This window comes from Phascolarctos cinereus, unplaced genomic scaffold (assembly GCF_003287225.1).
Source record: "Phascolarctos cinereus isolate Bilbo 61053 unplaced genomic scaffold, phaCin_HiC Scaffold_4;HRSCAF=312, whole genome shotgun sequence".
In the NCBI taxonomy this organism is placed as follows: domain Eukaryota; kingdom Metazoa; phylum Chordata; class Mammalia; order Diprotodontia; family Phascolarctidae; genus Phascolarctos; species Phascolarctos cinereus.
In genome coordinates this window covers 393,746,471-393,766,166 of record NW_027555847.1, presented here as the reverse complement: position 1 = coordinate 393,766,166, position 19,696 = coordinate 393,746,471, and the positions used below count along the sequence as shown (strand labels likewise).

The 19,696-nt window shown below is 39.1% G+C and overlaps 1 protein-coding gene across 1 annotated transcript in view; it reads left to right on the top strand.

The window, feature by feature from the left end:
- SLC9A3 (solute carrier family 9 member A3) overlaps nt 1-19,696 on the top strand; it is a 117,250-nt gene that overhangs the window by 82,962 nt on the left and 14,592 nt on the right. The window contains 5 exon segments of the mRNA XM_020985668.2: nt 1,495-1,715; nt 4,104-4,306; nt 13,386-13,475; nt 13,839-13,909; nt 14,940-15,069. Coding sequence (XP_020841327.1) covers nt 1,495-1,715; nt 4,104-4,306; nt 13,386-13,475; nt 13,839-13,909; nt 14,940-15,069 — 715 coding nt within the window.

The window sequence follows — 19,696 nt, the reverse complement described above, 5'->3', positions numbered from 1 at the left end:
GGCCCTCTAGGTCCTCAAGTGTGGCCCTTTGAATCCAAATTTCACAGAACAAATCCCCTCAATGAAAGGATTTGTTCTGTAAAACTCGGATTCAGTCAAAAGGCCACACCCGAGGACCTAGGGGGCCCCATGTGGCCTTGAGGCTGCAGGTTCTCCATCCCTGATCTAGTATAAACATTTCATTTTATTTGTGAGAAAAATGAGGTGAAGAAAAGGTTAATGTGGGGCAAAGCTGGTATTCCAACCCAGTTCTTCTGGAACAAAGTCCAGTCTTCTCTCTGCTACCTCTCTTACGGTAATCCTTCCTAACCTGCCTCTTCCAGTACATAAATTAAGGAATAAATGATTATTTATTGACCATCTATCATGTGTTCAGCATAAGGAAAGAACCTCTGGGGGAGGGGGAGATGCAAAAAAAGTGTAAGACAAGAAATATCTTTCCCCCAAGAAAATCTACAGTCTAGCTAGGAAAATTAATACACACCAGAGCTAAATCATATAGTCTAGACCTTTAATTCAGTAGAAATTCAGGGAATTGAGAAGTGCATTAGTCAGGGAAGGGCAACACTGAGGAGATTGAACTTGACCTAAGCAGTAAAAAGACAGGAAGACAAGAGCTAGAGAGGAAGAAGCAAAGACCTGAACATGGGTGATGAGGTACCAACGAGCATGGTATATTGGTGGAACAGTAAGGATTCTGGCCTGACTAATTTAGGGAATGTTGGTGTTCTGAAACCTATATGCTGGCACCATGGATTTCTTATGGTCCATCTTGTAAAAAGATGGCATTGCTGGTATGGTTCAGTCATTTTTCAGTCTTATGGAACTCTTCATGACCCCATTTGGGGTTTTCTTGGCAAAGATACTGGAGTGGTTTGTCATTTCCTTCTCCAGCTCCTTTCACAGATGAGGAAACTGAGGCGAACAGAGTGAAGTGACTTGCCCAGAATCACACAGTTAATAAGTGTCTGAGGCCAGATTTGAATTCAAGAAGATGAGTCTTCCTGATTCCTAACCTGGGGTTCTATCCACTGTGCCACCTAGCTGCCCAGCATTGGCACTTTTTATCTAAGGGGCAGCTAGCTGGCACAGTGCATAGAACATTGGGCCTGGAGTCAGGAAGACCTAAGTTCAAATCTTCCCTCAAACACTCACTAACTGTGTGTGACCTTGGGCAAACCACTTCCCCCTTTTTGACTCAGTTTCCTCATCTGTAAAATGAGCTGGAAAAGGAAATGGCAAACCACTCCAGTAGCCCCACCAAGAAAACCCTGAATAGGATCACAAAGATTTGGACACAACTGAATGATAACAACATTTTATCTAAACCGCCTTTATTTATTCTTATCGTCCTTACTTCTGCTTTGCGGTAGGTCGTGCTGTAGCAAGTGTACAAAATTAACAAACTTTCATTAAGTCTATTAAGACCATCTAAATAATATAATATTTCACAGAGGAGGTCATTTATCTGAGTAATTGTGGATATCTTTCCAGGATTACTTTCTGTGGCATATGCTGTCAAAAATACGTGAAAGCTAATATTTCTGAGCAGTCATCAACCACAGTGAGGTATACCATGAAGATGTTGGCAAGTGGAGCTGAAACGATCATTTTTATGTTCCTGGGAATCTCTGCAGTAGATCCATTCATCTGGACTTGGAACACAGCATTCATACTCCTAACATTAGTCTTCATTTCTGTCTATAGAGCCATTGGTAAGAAAAGCTGGCCTACTTCACTTAATTCTAAACATTATCACATAATCCCTAGGTATCACAACATGAAACCTGAGAGAAATGAGCCAAGAACCCTTTGGAGCATGTTTTCGGTTTAAGGGTTCCTCAGGAAGGAAGAAGGCATTCTGGAAACATAGCACATGATGCATTTATTAGATTTTCCACCAAATCTTTATCTCTTAAGTTAAGCACCTTAGCTGGATAATACAAAGATTTTCTTGAGAAACCGAGCTGTTACAGACACTGAGAGACGAATGCTTCTTTCCAAGTTGCTCGCTTTCTCACTGTCCCAGTTACATACCAGGGTACAGGAAGATCATTATGACCATATAGTGGATTAAGAATGGCAACAGATGTGTTCCTGGACTTTTAGGTCAAGGAGAGACAATGAAGCAGAGATGAGACTGAGGGTGGCCAAAGGAGGCAGCCACCTAGAAAACAACACAGAGGGAGGAGGGAAAAAGATGCAATGCAGGACTCATTTTAGTTTTACTTTTTATAAATATGCAGAATTTTAAAGACATAAAATTTTCTTCACGGCACATAGAAACTTACTTCTTAGTACATTGTTACCTTTTTATAGTGATGATTCAATGTTGCTGATTGACAATAAACATAAGGCAATGTTTTAAATTGTGAGTGGGGGCACAATTTATAAACTTTGCCTAGGAAACACAACTTCTCCTGGTTCTGTTTTGAGTGGGGTAGTGAATTGTACAAAATCCAGGGGTGGGGAACTTGCGGCCTCGAGGTCCCATGTGGCCTTCTAGGTCCTTAGGTGTGGCCTTTTGACTGAGTCCAAGTTTTACAGAACAAGACCTTTTATTAAGGGGATTTGTTCTGTGACGTTTGGATTCAAACACACATGAGGACCTAGAGGCCCACATGTGGCCTCGAGTCTGTACATTTCCTACCCTGGAGTAGAGCTTGTCATCATTTGGTTTCAGATTGACTTGCTTAGAACTCTGCCAAAATTGTAACGTAGTAAAAATCAAAGCAAGTAAATGGGGCATGGGGAAGGGATTTTGGGGAGAATCGTTTTGAGATGCTTTGCAAGCTTTCTTTCAATAAAGAAGTCCTTGCCCTTTCAGCATGAGCAAGGTCTGTTCTGATATTCTCATTCCACAACTGGTAGTTAGTGAAATGGGGGCCATTACACAAATTCTCTACCTACAGAGTGACTTGTGGAGACTAAAAAGTTTCCCATTGGTTCCCAAAGTACTGCAAGGAGGATAAGGAGGGAGTGGCAGCTGGGAGATCTGAATCCTCGTGTCTTTGTTCATGAACTTGACACTGGCACAGCTAAGTTCCCACAAAGGATAAAACTTCCTTCTCTTTTCTGGCAGTCATGTTGGGAATAAAAAGGTAGAACTTCCAATGAGAATGTACAGTTGGGAGATGAGTGATTTCAGTTCCTTTCTGCGGCATGAAATTCTGCAATCAAAAACAATGCAACAAGCTAATTTTAAGCTTGAGTTTGAAATACGATGATGTAAGGCTATACACAGTTACAGCTCGTATTCACCCATCCAAGATAGAAATAATTTCCAGTGACTGCTGAGAAACCAAGAATTAGGGTCTGCACCATCACACACTGAAAGTGTCACGCATTACCAAGTGGATAAGGGTTTTAAATTGACATGTCAAACCTCTGTTCATATTTTGAAGTAAGCTATTACATTTAGGGGTTGGGGAGTATTTCTCTATGTCTCATTAGGAGAGAGTCTGATGCTATTAAGCTTCACTTCAGACTTTCCCATATGCAAACACTGTATATATTTTTGGTTTGGACACTGGTCTTAGGAAGGTTGTGAGAGGTATTCTCCAGATGCACCTGTGATAAAAGAAATGTACTAGGAAGAACAGTGTTGGACAAGAAGTTTAGAAAGTATTTCTGATCACTCTATTAATGGGATTTCTTATTTTGTAAAATAATCATGAAACTATATTACCTCATCCTCCACCTTTCCAGAGAATTGAATTACCATGCTAAGTAGAAGGAAATCCCTACCCTTCATCCACCTGCTAGGCATCTGAACATAAATTTAAGGAAGTGAGGTTCTCTGAGTGCTGTTTTCTATGGGTTCCTAAGCCTGTTCCTTCCAAACAGACTGACAGGAAGATTAGTGATGAAAAACAGCCAAATGAGTCCGTAGCAAAGTAAAAAAATAGCACATTCTTTCCCTGGAGCTTTCTTCGGGGGGAGGGGGGTGAAGGGGAACCTGTGTCATAAACAGTAAGATAAAATTGAGTGGCAAGTCTGACAAAATTTAATAAAAACCTTTCCACCAAGCTTTACTTTAGAAGAGAGATACTAAACAAATGTTTTATGTGTGTTGAGATCACAGTGCATATTTTTTTTCCTAGGTGTGGTCTTACAAACATGGCTTCTGAACAAGTATCGGATGGTCCAGCTAGAGATAATAGACCAGGTGGTCATGTCATACGGGGGACTCCGGGGGGCTGTTGCTTATGCCCTGGTAGTGCTTTTGGATGAAAAGAAAGTGAAGGCGAAAAACCTCTTTGTAAGCACCACCATCATTGTGGTGTTCTTTACCGTCATATTCCAGGTAACTAAGTAGCCGGGTTTTATGTGCTCCAACAGAGGGACTGAGGCAGAATGGACTTCCCTAAATCCAAAGGGGTCATTAGCTGCAAATGATTATTATAAAGTGTTTCAAGGCACCAGAAGCCTAATTGGCTTTGTAATTTTAGTAACTAGGAACCTGTTTTATAGGTTTTCACGTGGTACCACATGGGACCCAACACAATTTGTCCTGCATTAAAAAAAAAAAAAAAGGTCTTCCTCAGCCTGTAGCTGATTAACAAAGCCCAAGTTAATATTTCATCTGGCATTACTCAGCGCTAGCCAGAGTAGCCCCCTTTATATGGTAAGAGGAAGATCATGTCAGTGAAGAAAAGCATGTAGATGTCATTTTTTAGTACCCTGCCGAAGCTAAGTAGCCACATAGGTCATTTGCTTAGGTACCACTCTCTTTAGGAAAGCCAGGTAGGGCAGAGACCGCTAAAGGAAGAAAACTATGCTCATTTTCTCTGCAGTTCTCCACAGGGTGGTGGTATTATAGATATAGGCCTCAGCTGACATTCAGAAATCATTCTTTCCACAGTGGGAAGTGACTTCATTTACTTCCATTCTACCAACACAGAAAGTTTGGTTAATTTGGCCATGAGGCCATTTTTTGAAAAAATTCTGAATTCATGGCATAACAATGGTGAGAAAGAGGTTCCAATTTCAGTTAGATTGGCATATCAGGAAGTCAGGCCTTAATTAATTGCTCACTGCCAATTGAATGTGCATTTCTAGAACTTTGGGCTATTTTTTAAAAATCTCTGCTACCAAGGGTTGAGCTAGTGATAGAAAAAGAATATGAGCCCCCATGATTATGGGAACTATCAATTTATACTTATGTGGTTTAGTGGAAAGATCATTTGGATCAGAGAACCTAGATTCAAATAGTATAGTGGCACAAGCATGTGACACTGGTAAAATTAGTTGACTTCTCCAAGCCTTAGTTTCTTCATCTACATAATGGGACAGGAGAGGGTTAAGAACATTGGACTATATCAAAGGTTCTTCAACCCCTAATGGATCAATATAGATTTTCAGAGATGTCTTTAATTTTTTTTAACATTGCTGTAATTGTATTTTAAAACAATTGGTTTCCTATGTAATCCTGTATTTTGTCTGTTATATATTTAAAAACATTCTGAGAAAGGCTCCCCCAGACTGCCAAAAGAATCCATGACACCCACAAAAAGTTAAGAGAACTAGAATAGTCCAAACAGAAACTCCTGAAAATACAAGAAATATTAGAGTGAAATCAAAAGATTGAAAAAATAGAACAAAATATATCTGATATAAAAAACAACTGATTAGAAAACAGTTTAAGGAGAGATAATTTAAGAATAATTGGATTCAAAGATTATGAAAATAGGTGGTCTAGGGCCTAGAGCAGCTCACACCTCTGATAAATACACCAATAAAACTTTAAAATGCACCATTAACTGGCAAAATAAGGAGAATCACCTTTAGACTCCTCCACCCATCCACCCATCCCGGGATTGCACAGAAGAAGAAAAAAAAATGCCCTGGACACAAGGACTAAAGAGAACCTGGAAAAAATGAAACAAGAGATACAAAATGGAATAGCTAAGGTAGAAAAAACGGCAAAGAAAACTGACACCTTAGAAGAAATAATAGAAAATGTCACTCAAGAACTGAATGCCCTGAAAATTAGAATAAACCAAATAGAAAACAACTCATTGAGACAAGAAGTATTGAAACGAAAACACAAAATTAAAACAGCAATAACAGCAGAAGAAAAGGTGAGAAACATATTAACCACAACTGATCTAAAAAACAGTTCAAGGAGAAATAATCTAAAAATTATTGGACTTTACAAAAAATGATGATAAAAAAGACCACATAAGATATTTCAAGAAATTATAATGAAAAAGGTCCAAAATGAAAATGCTAAATGTGGAAAAACTAAGCAGAGAAAGAAGTGAACATTGATGCAAAACATTTAAATAAAATGTTAGTAAATAGGCTACAGCATTTTTAGAAAGATTATACCTATGACTCAGTTGAATTTATACCAGGAATATGGGGTCAATTTAACATACACAATATAAATATAATAAATCACATTGATAATATAAATAATAAAAATAATAGATTATAGCTATAGAAGCTAAAAAGGCTTTTGATGACATTCAATTTTCATTTCTATTAAAAGCTCTAGAAATCATAGGAATAAATTGACTTTTCTTCAATATAACAAATATTGTCTAAAATCATAAAATACTGTCTAAAATCACAGCAAATATTATATGTAATGAAAGAACCTTAGAAGCCTTTCCAATAAGATCAAGACTAAAGCAAGAATGGCCATTCTCACCACTACTATTTAACATAGTGCCAAAAGTGCTAGCTATAGCAAAAAGACAGAAAAGAGAAATCAAAAGGATATAGGCAAAGAGGAAACAAAATTGTCATTTTTTCAAACAATAGGATGATTTATTTAGAAAATCCTAAAGAGTCAACCGAGAATTATTTGGAATAATTAATAAATTCAGCAGTTACGTGATGTAAAACAAATCTACAGAAATAAACAGCATTTTTTATATTACCAACAAAATTTTTCTAGGAAGACTTAGAAAGAAAAAGTCCATTCAAAATAACTGTAGAAGGTATAAAATATTTAGGTCTTTATCTACCAAGATACCTCTATGAACTGTATAATTCAAGTTTGAAACGCCTGATGCAGAAATATAGACCTAAGTCAAATTGGAGGAATATTAATTGCTCATGGATTGGTTGAATAGCTGTGAATGTATCTGGCCATTCTGAAAATTACTTTGAGACTATGCCCTAGAAGTTATTAAACTGTACACATCCTTTGACTCAACTATATCACTACTAGACCTTTACCCCAAATGGATTAAAGAAAACAGAAAAGGAACTATAGGTACAAAAAATATTTATAGAAGCTCTTTTTATGGTAGTTCTAAACCAGAAATGAAGGGAATGCCTACCTACTGGGGAGCAGCTAAGCAAATTATGGTATATTAATATAATGGAATATTATTGCGCCATAAAAAATAACAAAATGTATGGTTTCAGAGGAAATTGGGAAGACCTATATGATTTCATGTAGAATGAATGGGGCAGAACTAGGAGAATAATCTATGCCATGACAACAACATTATAAAGAAAAACAATTTTGAAAGACTTAAGAACGCTGATTAATGCAATGATAAACCTTGAGTCTGGAAAACTGATTATACTACCCCCAAACCAAAGAGGTAATGGACTTAAAATGCAGGGTATGTATTTTTGGACATGGCCGATGTGGGGATTCATTTGGTTGGGGGGGTGATAAAAAGAATCATGGGACTCCTTGGAAATCATGATTTTTATAAAAGCAGACATATTTACAGAAATCGCAAATGAAAACTACCTAGATCTATTAGAACCAGAGGGCAAAATAATAATAAAAAGACTATACCAATCACTTTCTGAAAGAAACCCCAAAGGGAAAACGTCATAGCCAAAATCCAGATCTCCTACATCAAAGAAAAAGTAATACAAGCTTATAGAAAGAAGCATTTCAAATATCCAGGAACCGCAGTGAGGATCATGTTATTGTTGTTGAATTGATTAGTCATGTCTGATTCTTTGTGATTCCATTTTGGGGTCTTATTGGCAAAGACACTGCAATGGATACTTCCTTCTGCAGCTCATTTTATAGATGAGGAAACTGAGGCAAACAAGGTTAAGTGACTTGCCCAGGGTCAGACAGCTAGCAAGTGTCTGAGTCCAGATTTGAACTCAGGTCCTCCTGACTCCAGGCCCAGCACTCTATCCACCACACCACTTAGCTGCCCTGAGGATCACTTAGACTCTGGCAACTTCTACTATAGATAAGATGAGATCTTGAAACACAATATTCCAAAAGGAAAAACATGTAAACATAACTAAAAATGACTTACCCTACAAAGCTGAATATAACCCAATGAGAAAAAATATATACATTTAATGGAATAGAGGAGTTCCAAGTATTTTTGATTAAAATATCAGAATTGTGTTGAAACTTTGAAGTATGAAAACAAGAATCAGGAGAAATCTATGAAGGTAAATTTCTTCAAATAGTGGGAGCTGTACAATGATGATCTGTTACTCTAAAGTAGGAAAAAAATGCAACGTCTTTAAAGAGTATTGAGAGAATTAAATAAGAAAAATAGAGGCCCTGGGGATGGATTGGTTCTGTTCTGATGATTTTTAAAAAGGAGACAGAAGGTAGAAGGGATACACTAGTGTAGAAAGGAGGAAAAAGGGGGTAAGCATTTGCTATTTCCAATAACTGGGGTGTGTGAGAAGAGGATACACATAGAAGAGAGTGTGGAGAGAGTGGTCAGCTGAGGAATCTCACTCTTATCCAAGGAGGATTGAACATGCACAAAAATATCAGCCTCCACAGGGAAACAAGAAGGAATAGGGAGGTGACTGGGAAGAAGGTAAATAAGACTGAGGAAGAAGCAATCACAAGCAAAGTAAACTCCCTGATGCAGAAGGGGAGGCTAGAGGGGGGAAAGAAAAGAACTAGGATCAAAGGGGTGTCTATCAATTAGAAAACATCCGAACAAATCGGAGAATTTCCCAGAGAATCCTGGGTAACGTGGAATGATAGAGTGAAGGGAGAGGACCCAGGAAAACTGCAGCGTTCCGAAGAAAAACAACTCTGAAAGACTTAAGCACTCTGATCTGCAATGCAACACAATGATCAAACGGTGTCTTCAGAGGACTGATGATGAAGCATGTTACCTACTTCCTAACAAAAGTGATGGACGCAAAGTTCAGTACTGTGTCTATACCTGTGGTTACAATACGTACTGTGCTCTTCTGTTCATAATATCACTCATGATTTTTTTAAAAATACAATTATTATACTCTGTGTTTGAAATCAGGAAAGCATACAGTATATCTTAGAAAGATTTCCATGAATTTTGGGTTTTAAACAATTTAAAGCTCTTGCATTTAAAGGGTTAATTCACAAGTACCAGAAAGACTCACTTGTTAAAGACTCCAGAAAGCTGAGTTTCCACTAGACTCAAAACTCTGGTGTAGAATATTGGTTTGGTTACTAAATTTTTTCACTTATCTCCCTTAGTTATAAGAGCCTCATTTGTCAGGATTGAACTTTATTGAATACCCCATAGCATCTAAAAACAACAACAACCACCAAAAAAACACCGGGTCTGTGTAATAGATACTTCAGAAATGTTTATTGATTAAAGATTTCATCTGTTGTTTTAGACCCTACTACTGATAAAGAGGAGGCAGCTAGGTGGCATAGTGGATAGAGTGTCAGGCCTAAAGTCAGGAAGACTCATCTTCCTAAGTTCAAATCATTTAGCCCTGTTTGCCTCAGTTTCCTCATCTGTAAATATGAGCTGGAGAATGAAATGGCAAACCATTCCAGAATCTTCTTCAAGAAAATCTCAAATAGGGTCAGGAAGAGTCAGACACAACTGGAAAAAAAAAAACAGAAAGACTGGACAACAACAAATAATGATGAGCCCCATTTTTCCTTCTGTGACTAGGGAAGTGAATGTGGATAATTAGTAAGAACAAGTCATCTTTGATATGGGGAATTGAAGATAGAGATGGTTTTAGTTTCTCCTACGGCGGTCCTGGGTTGGGGTAGGGTATGGGAAGAGTGAGACAGCAGAGCCAAGATGCCATTACACTTTCCCCATAGAGCATACAACTTCCCTTCATTAATGCTGGCATATGCATGGCAACGAATCTCTAACCCAATTGAGTAGAAGCCAACCCCCTGAGATAACATGGAAGATGGAACTGAGGGAACATTATTGATGCCTTCTACATGTGAAGAGGAAAATCATAATCAGCATAAAATGTGTTTTATATTTTATATTAAATGTTATTAACAAATATTACTAACTAGTACTAGAAAAACAACAAAAATATTTATGCTAGCAAAAATGCACTATTATAGTATAGCCACAGCTTATGTTTATTGTTCCTTTTCCTAAGGAAAATAGAATGTTTTTCTTCATGGGCCTGAACCCACGATTGAGAAGGGGATAAGAATTCCCTTTCTGGAAGAGCCCTGGCTTCTTTTCTTTATGCTTTTTGTGTTTGGGAAGAAGTAATTTTCCAAATAACCTTGAAATGAATTAAAGGAACCAATGACGTAAGAAAAGTAAGCAATTTATTACCTTCTGAGATCCAGGTCCAGTGAATAATCTTTCTGTGACACAAACCCTTGTAAACAAACAGGCAGTTCAGTGAGCATGCATATGTAAGATGCTGAGAATTCTGATGGAACAGGTTTTATTGGTCCCCATTTCATGAAGAAATGGTCTTAGTAAATTTAGTGGCAGCAAAGTCCCAGCGCAATGCATTCAAAACATTTTATCCCATTATTAACCCGTAGCTCAAAATGCCCCTGAGGTACATCCAGAATGTAGCAAACAGTCCTGTTGTGGCTGTTGCTAAGGCTAGTTTTGTGAGTGCTAAAAGGCTTCATTTTATTGTAATGTGATGGACTTTCCCTAAATCAGAGACTTGGATGATAGAAGACAACATCTCATGAGCAAAGCCCCTTGAGATAATGTTGAGTTCATATCAAAAGTTCCTCCCTGCGAGTCAGATTTCTGCCAAATACTGGCCTACAGAAGTTGTTTTTTTTTTTAAATAAATGATAAAAAGTAACCCAAAAGTAGAGATGACCCATGCTAGAGATGGCCCATTCACTGTTGGTAACAGACAACGCTGATCATGGCCCAGATCCACAACACTGTCAGCCTAGTGTGTGTGACTTATATAAATAGGTAGGGCAGCATATTCCAATGCAGGAACTTGTTCAGTCATTCCAATCCTGTCCAACTCTTTGTGACCCCATTTGGGGTTTTCTTGGCAAAGATACTGAAGGGTCTTGCCATTTCCTTCTCCAGCTCATTTTACAGGTGAAGAACTGAGACAGAGTTAAGTGACTTGCCTAGGGTCACACAGCTAGTAAGTATCTGGGGCCGGATTTGAACTCACATCTTCCTGACTCCACTCCACGCATTCTATCCACTATACCACGTAGCTGTCCCCAGTGCAGGGACTACTAGCAACATTCTGAGCTTCACTACCAGGACGCGTTAGGGTTATTGACAGGCCTGAGGCATAGACAGAAGAGAAATAAAAAGGGAGAAGAACAAGCAAGAGGAAGGAGTGAAGGAGAGAAAGGAGATGGACATGTTGGGGAGGAATGGAGCTGTCCTGACTACCTAGTCCTAATTCCTGCTCTTCCATCGGTCTGATCTGAGATCAGCATCCCCAGTGCCCCTGCTATGAAACTCCACATAACAACTTTAAATTTAAAGGACACCAGAAATGTTTAACATTCTGATCTCCCTAAAAGGAAACTTTTGGAGGCTATATAAATTAAAATTTGTAGCATAAGCACATTTCTTTCAGCCTCATTTCTTTTTTCTTTATAGACTAGAATAACATGAGTTTGAGTCAGTCATGTGCTTATTCACACATACAGTCATCCTTTGATTATTCAAACTAAGGGGGAAAGCAAAGATGTGGGTAATGCAGGATGACAGGTAATCCAAAAGTCATTTATTTTTGGCTTTGGAATATCTTTCATACAACTTAGCATCTTCCCCTACAGTCCTGGGGCTCTCCTCCATTTTGTCATAGTATGGTTGTGACCCTGAGGTCTGAAAGCTATGTAATCAGAGCACAAGCTTCGGAATACTCTTCCAGTGATTAATTGTATGTCTTTTGTCTAAGGACCAGCCTAACCAAGTTTAGGTAAGAAATGCTAAACGCCAAGATGGCTGCAGTAGAGTGATAGATTCTTTAGCCATAGTAACTCTCAAAGACTACTTGTTAAATTATAGGTTGTAATCCTTCACATTGGTGAATGAATTGCTCATACAAATGAGCTTGTAAAGCCTTGAAATATTATTGATGCATAAGATTTGACTGCAGGTATAATTGATATTCTGAAAATTAACTTCAAAAAAATTGAACTACTCTGTGAAAACCCTAGAAAGAGCTAGGACCCACTTTTTGTTCAAACTCTTTGCATCAGCCCATTCTGGTTTGCTTCTCTCAGAAGAGATGAGGTAGTTAAGTAGTTGGAAAATACTGAAAACATAAGCAGCAGGACTTGAGAAGTCAAAAAAATGAAGAGTAGGGTAGTGACAAGCCAATGAAGTAGAGCCCCAGAAAATGAGCTCCTTGAGGGCAGAAATTATTTGATTTTTGTCTTTGCTTGGCACAGTATTTTACACAGAGCAACTGCTTAATGAATTCTTGTTGAGTTAAGTAGTATTGACCATAGGCATCTGTAAAGGTTGTATTACAGAAACAGTTCAATTCAATATTCCGGTATTCCAGGGGCCTTTCACATTTCCTTCCCATGCAGATCATATTCCCTTAATACACACCTCAAAATCTTTTCTCATGGTCTCAGAGGACCTGGGGTCCAATCCTACTTCTGACATTAATTACTTATGTGACCTTGAACCAGTGACTTAACCTCCTTGGACATCAGTTTTCTCATCTGGATGTTGAAGTAGATGTTGAAGTAGATGGTCTCTGAAATCTCTTCTAACTTTAATCTATGATCCTATAATCCTATGTTCCCTATTTCCCCTCTGATAAACAACTCACTCTGAGATCCTTTAGGCCACTTTCAGCTGGAGGAATTTATGTTCTTGGCTATTTAACAGCATATAATAAGACATACTAATGAGGAAAGTGGGCCTTGATGATTAATATATATTTTTGGTAGAACTTTATGAGGGTTTTTGCCTGATAACCTAATTCTAGTGGGACAGCTGTACTGATACAGTAATGCCTGGGACGGGGAGGCAGATTAGCATAGACTATTTGACAGCCCATCACTGCTTAATTAAGCAGCACAAGCCCTGAGGGCCGATAGGGAATAAACAGATAACAATAACAGCAAAGTATCAAAATAGGGTGGTTGCTAAATGACAGCAGAGTTTTCAGGAGGATTCAGTGCCAAAGTGTGGGGAGACTGTTTACAGGTAATTGAGGGCTGACTGTAAGTTTCTCTGGTCTTGCAGGGTCTGACCATCAAACCCCTGGTCCAATGGCTGAAGGTGAAGAAGAGTGAGCACCGAGAACCCAAGCTCAATGAAAAGCTTCATGGCAGAGTAAGAACTCGCAAGGGCAGCGAGACAGGAAAGAGGCCTTAGCCTCAGTTAGGGCAATCAGACCGATGAGTACCACGGTGCCCACCTTCACCCAGCGATTGCCCTTTGTGAGCCTGGCTTCCCTTTCATGTCGGCTGCATGCTCTCCAGGCCTTGAGACACAGCCAAGCAAGCATTAGTTTCCAGACCCGTTGAGTTAATTCCTGAAAATGAGTAACCCCTCTTAATTTTCCAGGAGGGACAAAAGAGAAGGAAGGAAGTGTTGAAATGGGAACATGAGCAAGGAGGGACTAGCGTGAGAAAAGAGAACACAGAAAGAAACACTTTCTGAGGGATATTAATGGAATTATCTTCATTTTTAAAGGCTTTCGATCATATTCTCTCTGCCATTGAAGATATATCTGGACAAATAGGACATAATTACTTAAGAGACAAGTAAGTGGTCTTAATTCTTCTTAATGAAGTTGAGTATTTAAGAAAACATAATGTGTCTATCTGTCTCAGCTTCTATTTGTTCTATTAATTTTACTGTTTTAATAACTATTTATTTTTACATGCTTGTTTATATCCTTAAATGTGCCTGTCTTCATAAAAATCTAATCTTATGAAGGCCTTTTCAAATTAAGGAGGCCCAAAGTCTTATTGGAAAACAATAGGTTTAAGGGGCAGCTAGGTGGCATAGTGAATAGAGCTCTGGCCTTGGAGTCAGGAGGACCTGAGTTCAAATCCAGCCTCAGACACTTAACACTTACTAGCTGTGTGACCTTGGGCAAGTCACTTAACCCCCGATTGCCTTACCAAAAAAAACCAAAAAAAACAAAAAAACCCAATAGGTTTAAGAGTGATGTGCTATTTGTTGACAGCCAACAATATTTGTTGAGCACTCACTGCATACAATAAAAACAGGCTTTTGTTACAGGAGTAATTTGTATTAGAGAATATAAAAGAAATATAGGATGTGGTTTGAGATGTATGGAATAATTTAAGAATGCTTGTTGAGTAGCATGAAGATATTTTCATAATATAGCATAATTAGGCATATAAGCATAAAGATAATTTCAAATAGCATAACGGTATGGAGATTCAGAGAACCTCTTTGAGTCTTAGAACCTTCAAGTTAGAAGGGACCTTAGAGTTACCATTATGGAGGCAGCATGGTGGACAGGGAGCTGCACTTGGGCCTGGGAGCCTTGGACCCTGATGAACTGTGGGCCCAAGGGGTAAATTCCCTTTACCCATCAGAGCCTGAGATTTCTTCCCTGTAAAATAGGGATGGTAAGACATTCCTCAAATTGTGAGTATTAAATGTGATATTATGTGAAGTGCTTTCAAACGTAAAAGGGCTGTATAAATAGCTTCTGTATAGTCCAGTCCCCTCATTTTGCAGGTAAAGAAACTGAGGCCTGAAGATACTGAAGGTATTGTACCCACTCCTGCCGTCCAACATTTTTGTTTACATCTTTAGGTGGTCCAATTTCGATAGAAAAGTCCTAAGTAAATTTCTGATGAGAAGATCAGCCCAAAAGTCCAGAGACCGGATTCTGAATGTTTTCCACGAGCTCAACCTGAAGGATGCTATTAGCTATGTGGCTGAGGTACTTTCAAAAAGTATTTTGGACTATTGACCATAACCCTTAAACTTTGTCCTTAGCCACAGAGCAGTTTAAAAATTCTGTGTGAATGTTGTCTGATTATGTTCCCTGTTTCCGGTTTTACTGAGTGGCATTCTTCAGAATCATCAAGGTTTAGTGCTGCCTTTCCCACACTGTCTGACTGACAAGCTGCGGGTTCTGAGTGTCTCACTCTATCTCCATTCCTAAGGCTGCCTCTCATTGCCTTGACAGCCATCCTTCAAAGGATGCCACCAGAGGAAGTCATGATTTTTAGTCTCTTCCTATGTCTTTCTCCAAAAATGATGCCTTTCCAAGATGCCTCTTAGTACAAAGATACCGTTAAGATCTTAGGATTATTATACTCGTCAGACCCATGGTCCATCTAATTTGATTCTCTGTGGTACTGAAGGATATGTCATAGGAAAAAATTTCAACATCCTTGAAGTCAACTTCAAAGGCTAGTCGTGTACCTAGAATGGAAAGGTAGAAAGTAGTTTAGAGATCAACTAACCCGACTCATTTTACATATAAAGAAACCGAGGCCCAAAATTTGTGTGTATTTGTATGTATATATATAATATCATATGTTATTGTGATAATATATTAATATAATTAATACAACATTCAACGTTATCTTAAAATAGATGCACACATATATGTATATATACACACATACTACATTATATATTATATTATTATATCAACATATAACATAATACAGATATAGTCTTATATAATTATGTATTTATCTTGCTACATTATTTATTATATACTGTTATATTGCAGCTATAATTATATTGAATATTCTTGTATATTATACTATCCAATATTATATTAATATATTATATATATTGTTACAATAATATACTATTATATATGTGTGTGTGTGTGTATTCAACCACACATACACACACACACAAACACACACACACAAACGCATCCCTCCCTTGATACATGGTAAGCTCCTTGAGGTCAGAGACTGGTTCATTTTTGTCTTTTTATAACCAACACATATTTTGGGAATAGGTAATAAGCCAGTTCAGCTGGGTTGTAGAGTGCATGCAATTGCCTTCACAATCTGCCTCCACCCTATTTTTCTAGGCTTATTATATGCTATTCTTCTTCACAGTACCTGTCCTATAGTAGGCTCTTCATAAATGCTTATTCGTTGGTTGGTTGATTGATTGACTAATAGAAGTCAATCCAAAATGCAAACAAAGGCAATGTAAGATAATTTCAGGAATTGGAGCACCAGCCAGAAAAGCTTCACATAGGAGGTGGCACTCCAACTAAGCTTGTAGGGAAGCTAGGACTACTCGAAGGTAGAAATAAGGCCTGAATTCTAGATATGAAGACAGCCAAGGCATGGAGACAGGAAATGGAATGTCACACATGAAACAGGTCAGTTAGCTGGGTTGTAGAGTACATGAAGAAGAGTAACATAGAATAAGCCTAGAAAGGTCGGTTGGAATAAAATTGCCCAGGGATTTACTACCAAATAGAGGAGTTTCTATTTTATCCTAGCAGTAGTAAGGAGCCATGGGAGCTTTTTGAGCAGAGGAGTGGCATCAATCAATCAACAAATATTCAACAAGCCCCTACTATGTTCCAGGCACCGGACTAGGGGCTAGAGATACAAAGACAAAAGTGAAACAGCCTTAGCCATCGAGGAATTGGTGTTCTCTTTAGATGGTTAGATCTGTGCGTTATGGAAATATCAGTTTGACCATTGAATGGAAAATGGATTAGCAAAGGGAAAGCACTGCAGGGGGACCTACGAGGAGGCTTTTGCAGTAGGAGGAGGAGAGACTTCAAGATAATATATGGGAAATCCCACTGGAGAGCCTTGCCCAGGGTTTTGCCTGCTACCTTTTTCAAAACCTTTGTACATATCCCACCTATGATAATAATTAATAATAATAATAATAATAATAATGGCTAACATTTATATAGTACCTACTATGTGCCAGGCACTGTGCTTTACAGTTATTTTATTTGATCCTCACAACCACCATGAGAGGTACGTACTGTTATTATCCCCATTTTACAGTTGAAGAAACAAAGGCAAAAAGAAGTTAAGTGACATCCCCAGTGTCTGAGGCTGGATTTGAACCCAGGTCTTCCTGACTCCAGCCCCTAGGCCCTGCCCACAGTGCCCGACAAGATTGTGATATTGTTCTGCTTCTCTCTCAGCCGCACTGCAACCTCATAAACCCTGCTCTGGGCAGCAGCATCCCTAGGCGCCTTCTGAAATCTCATTCAGTCCTACCCCTGCCTGACCACAAGTGTCTTGTCTCCCAGTTTCGTTATTCTTCACACACCGTTGGCCCTTTGTACTCGCACTGGCACCCATCATCAGTTACCCATGTTGCCGAGACTCCCATCCTCTTCTGACCTCGTCAGACTCAATTCCAATCCCTAATACCAGGATCAATTCTTTTCATAAGGTGACAGTTTTTTAGAGAAAAAGAGACGTTGGCTGTTTGATTGATAGCCGTGGGAATTGAGACCCAGGAAGATGAAGCCACTTGCCCTAGAACCCATGTCTTCTGCATCCTAGCCCCAAGCTCTCTCCTTCTTGTCACTGTGGTCAACAGGGTCTCATTACTTTTTGCACAAGTGCAGTGGTATGACCAGGAAAGGGCTAAGATGGTACAGTCAAGGACAAAGCCATTGCTGACCTCGTAGCACAGGCATCACTGCCCAGGCCTATTGTGTATGCTATGTCTGAGACACATACCTTTCATCATAGCCCAGTTCATAAAATTTTCCCCAGGACAGCGTCAGTACAGGGAACAAAAACAGTCATGTAGGGATAGCCATTCAGTTAACCAGATTCCCCAGCACTACATTTCTTAGTCACAAAGAAGTCTCACATACTTCTCTCTCTTTCTTTCTTCCCAAAACAAATAGCTCAGTCAGCACAGTTTAATGCGTCAATCTAACGCCAACCCAGCAGCTGAGTGCTCCCATTTATTTTTTTTTTTCTCTCTCCTGCTGCCTACAGGCTGTTTTAGAGTAGGAGGAGATGCTGATGTAGTTGTTAGAATGGTAGACTTTCCTGCTCCACAGATCAGTCTGCCTCTGTGATTGTAGTGGTAGATGGTCCCTACACCACCCAAATTCCCTCATCTCTGTGACTTTCTGCCAAGTTGCCCATCATGCTTAATTCCGGTCCTGGATCATTCACTGCCCACCTTCTTTACTTCTACACCTGCTTTGCTGGAGGAAATTCAAAACTGAAAATTTGTCCATTGTAAATCGTAGTCACAGTATGTGCCAGGCACTGTGCTAAGTGTGGGCTGACATTTCATAGTTACCCTCACCTCTCATTTACTCCAAGGATCACTAAGTATCTCAGTTATGTCAAATTTTCTCCCTTTCCCAAAGTTTTTAATATGATTTCCCTCAACCCTCATTTTTACTGCATGACTTTGCCTCCTACATTTCTGAAAAAAATCAGTCATCTGATATAAAGTCCCACAGCATCCCAAACTTCGTTTTAACATGTCTCTACCTCTGTCTTCTCTTTGACCCTTCCTCATTTCTAAAACCAATCCTTCCACCTGTGCTTCTGATGCCATCCCACCTCCTAAGAGACCTTGCTTATAACCCTTCCCCCTAGTAGCTGTAAAATCAGAGTTCAGTTCTGGGCCCTCTTCTCTTCCATTTTTGCTCTCTCAGTGATCTCATCAGCTTCAGTTACCATCTCTATGCAGAACACTTCCAAATGAACATCTTTAGCCCTCTTTCTTTCTAGAGCTCCAGACCTAGATATCCCTATCTGGATTTTCCACAAGGCATCTCAAATTCATCGTGTCCAAAATTGAACTCCCTATCCTCCACCCTGCCATGCCACCACCAGTCAGCCCCTCTGATTGACCATCCTTTCCACTGAGGGCACTACCATCCTACCATTCATTCACAGTCACAGACTAAGAGCATTCTCTCTCTCACTCCACATAGCGAAGTAATTTGCTGAGTTTTTTTGGTTGTCACCACGACTTTCCTTACCTCTCTCATCTCTTCACTCGCACAGCCACCACCTAAGTGGCTATTTATTGCCTCCAGGAGAAAATACAAATTCCCCTGGTTAGCATTTGAAGTCTTTCAGCATTTAGCTCCATTCTACTTTGCAAACTGGTTTTGAGTCACTTTCCTCACGTGTTCATCTGTCTCCTGTCTCTGTGCCTAGCACACTGTCTGTTCTCCGCCCCCCACCATGCTCAAAGTATTCTCTCTCCTCATCTCCATTTTTAAAAAAATCTCTAGCTCCATTCGGGGTTCAGTTTAACCCATAATTACTTTGTGGGTGTTTTTTGTTTTTATCTGAGTACTTATTGTTGTCTTCCCACAAAATGGAAGTTTCCAGGGTGAAAACAGTTTTCCTTTTTATCTTTGTATTTCTAGCACCTAGGCCAGTGCCTGGTATACAGTAAGAGTTTAATAAATGCTTATTGAATCGAATCTTCCATCTCTCATTTTCATTAACTTAGAGAAACACAAAATCACTCACTGTCAGAATTGGAAGGACTCAGCTGCTAGTTAGTCTGATCCTTACTTGAACAAGACTCCTCTCATCAACATATCTGACTTAAAGCCTTTTCCT